A 3,343-nucleotide genomic window follows, 5' to 3' on the forward strand; every position below is an offset into this window, starting at 1 on the left:
CCCACACCCCTACCTCACAATCTAATTCCCTCACCTCCCAATCCCACACACCCCACCTCCCAATCCCACACCCCTACCTCCCAATCCCACACCCCCCACCTCCCATTCCCACACCCCTACCTCATAACCCCATCCCCCAATTTCCAATACCACACCCCAACCTCACAATCCCAACCCCACATCCCAATCCCCACCTCCCAATCCCACGACGATTTCACAATCCAACCTCCTACTCCTCGATCCTACCTCATTGCCTTGTCTCATGAAGATAGTCTGTTTTCCCACACCAATGGGAAAATAAAAGGCCAGAATGAAGAAGTTAAGAAAAATATTTTTTATTAAACAAAATATCTCAATAGAAGATAAATTTTGCATTTTTACATGTTACAAAGAAAATGTTGTCACAACGGCATTTCTTTTGTACAGAGAAGAATACTTCACATCCATTTTTTCATAACCCCAGGAAGTTCCAAAGCCAATTCAATACACTTTTGTGAACAGTAGTCATTAATGGAAACAAAGTATATCTTGCATTTATAGTGTCTTTCACAGCCACCAGATATCCTAAACTTATATACAGGCAATAAAGTTTTTTTTTGGAATTGTAGTCACTGCTGCAGTGTAAGAAAGATGACAGCGAAATTCACAACATGATTGCACAAACAGCAATGAGATAAACAGTTAATTAAACAGACTTAGTGATTTTGTTTGAAGGACATACATTGACCAGGACAGCGGGGAAACTCCCTAGCATTCTCAAAGATAGTTTAATAGATTTTTTTCACATTCACGCAAGAGGATCAACACGGTTTTGGTTTAACAGCCCATCAGAAAGATGGCACTTTCAGTAGTGCAGTGCTCCTTCAGTACTGCACTGGGAGCTTGGGTTTTGTGCACAAGTTTCTGGAGTGGGGTTTGAACTCCAGCCTTTAGATTTAAGCGAGAGTGCTACCACTGAGCCATGGCTGAGATTGGGGCAATCCAAACTGATGGCCGGAAGGTGTCACTATTATAACAATACTGGACAAGGTGTGTTTCTGAGAGGGTTGGACAGGATAAGAAGCAGGAATAGGCCATATGACACAAAAACAGTTGGAGAAACTCAGCAGGTCTGTGGAGACAAAGCAGAGTCAATGTTTCAGGTCCACTGATCCTTTTTCAGAACTGGCTATCTGATCACTGAAGCTTTCTCTGCCATTCAATAAGATCATGTTGAACTCCAGTGTGAATGTCACTGCCCAGCAGTATCTCCATATTCCCCAATGTCCAAAATTTTACTGATCTCAGCACAATCTTCGAAGTCCCCTGGATAGAGAGTTCAATAATTCACAACTCTCGGAGTGAGAAACTTTCTCCTCATTTTAGGCCTCAGCAGTTAGCCTTCTTTCCCTGTAGTTAGGACACTGAGTACTATGCTCTGTAGACAGGCAAACAACCTCTCAGCATTTACGCATCAAAGCCTTAAAGAGCTTTGCTAGTTTTGGATTGGTCCGGTTGGGACTGCTTTCCATGGAGGAGACTTGAAAGTGCTATTCAAAATCAGAAGGAGCTTGGACAGAGTAGATCGGGAGAAACTGTTCCCATTGCATCGGAATGATCAAGAAGCAATGGGTGTGGATTTAAGGCCATAGGCAAAACATAAAATGCAGACATGAGAAAAACTTTTTAATGCAGTGAGTGGCTAGGACATGAGGACCCATTGTTTAGATATGGACCATATGCCTTTGCAAATAGAAGCAAGATACATGGTCTTATTGCAAAATTCAAATGGTAAAAGGATTTGAGAGAATGGATAAAGTGAATCTACTCTCTCTACTGAGGGAGTCCAGAACAAGGCAGGATAATCGTTATATTGAAATTCAGCCATTCAGGAGGAGAGCAGCAAAAGCGTTCTCTTCATCAAAGAGCTGTGGATAGTAAGTGTCATTGGGAACAGTTTGAGACTTGGATTTCTGTTAGGTATTAGGGTTTTGGGGGGACTTAGAGCAAAAGCAGGTAATGCACCTGAGCCGAGGTGCAGATTAAGCACACTTGAGTAGCGTGGCAGAATGGAATCTATAGGCAAATAGGCTTGTTCTTGTCCTTATAGAAATATACGATGCAGACAGTAATCAATAGATGAGCTCACTAAGTGTCTTAGGCAGGTTAAATGGGCCTGGTGGTTAATTCCACTGAATTAACAGCGGCGCAGTCAAAAACTTGGAATGTAATAAATGTGATGACACAAGATCATTCAACTCCAGATCTTGCAGGATTCCAATTCCAGCTGTGTTGATGGTTTGTTTAAAATTCCGAACCAGCTTTGTAAAAAAAAACTGGATCCTCTACAGTGGGATGACCTCTTTAAGCACTTGTTTGTAGACTCCTAGTCAACAATAACAACACAAGTTTTAAAACCATTTGCTTAGAGACTCGATTAGTAAGAGTATGCTGAGTGGTGTTCAGTGTTGTGCACACTGGGATTATGATAGGTGGCCCTGCTTATTCCACAGTAAATGAGTTGAAGTGAGACAATCTGTAATCCAAGTGCTTTTCAGGAACTTGGATCACCTACAAAGAACATTTATTACATATATTGCCTTCTACACATTCTCCTAAAATATCAGACCCTGTGGGTCGTGCTGGTTATTTGTGATGTAAACAATGTTATGATCATACACACACATCCCAGTCATTGAACCAGCACAAAGTGTGAACATCAACATGTTTCCAGTTGTGAGATGCTGCACAGTGGGTTAAATAAACCTGAAATCAGTGCAGCTCTGAGATTAAACACATGGCACCCACAGTTGTAACATTGCCAACAGTGGGAGACAATCTGCAGTATCTACCTCAGCCCTCTCCCTGCTGTGATGGGCCTTTCGCCCGTGTCTCTATCGTGGCGTTTAGTCCAGCCCTGGCCTGAGGCGAAGTCTCGTTTCGGAAACTGAGCAGTGGGTTGGCCGGTGCCTATATCTTGCCTTTCGTCTTCCTGTGGGCACTGATTGCAGCCCAGAGTCTGCACAGCATTCCACCCCTAACACAGAAAGACATCCTTTAGTGAGTATGGAGACAGAGCCTGTCCTATATAAATACACAGTGTTCCCTCTCTCCTGTATTTATGTATTGCTGTTTATAAGTACATACATATACATATTGGCCCAAAGCAGACCACTAATTGTTAGAGAGATATTAGGAACTGCCGATGCTGGAGAATCTGAGATAACACGGTGTAGAGCTGGATGAACTTGAGATAACACGGTGTAGAGCTGGATGAACCTGAGATAACACGGTGTAGAGCTGGATGAACCTGAGATAACACGGTGTAGAGCTGGATGAACCTGAGATAACACGGTGTAGAGCT

General features: G+C 42.8%; 1 protein-coding gene across 1 annotated transcript in view; it reads right to left on the reverse strand.

The window, feature by feature from the left end:
* Nucleotides 1-319: 319 nt before the first annotated feature.
* The window catches only part of LOC109928097 (mitogen-activated protein kinase kinase kinase 5-like), a 151,241-nt gene continuing 148,217 nt past the window's right edge, over nt 320-3,343 (reverse strand). Inside the window, exon 26 of the mRNA XM_048612962.1 lies at nt 320-3,016. Within this exon, the coding sequence (XP_048468919.1) occupies nt 2,950-3,016 (67 nt within the window). The 3' untranslated portion in view covers nt 320-2,949. The remainder of the gene's footprint in view (nt 3,017-3,343) is intronic.

This window comes from Rhincodon typus, chromosome 27, assembly GCF_021869965.1.
Source record: "Rhincodon typus isolate 14 chromosome 27, sRhiTyp1.1, whole genome shotgun sequence".
Lineage (NCBI taxonomy): Eukaryota > Metazoa > Chordata > Chondrichthyes > Orectolobiformes > Rhincodontidae > Rhincodon > Rhincodon typus.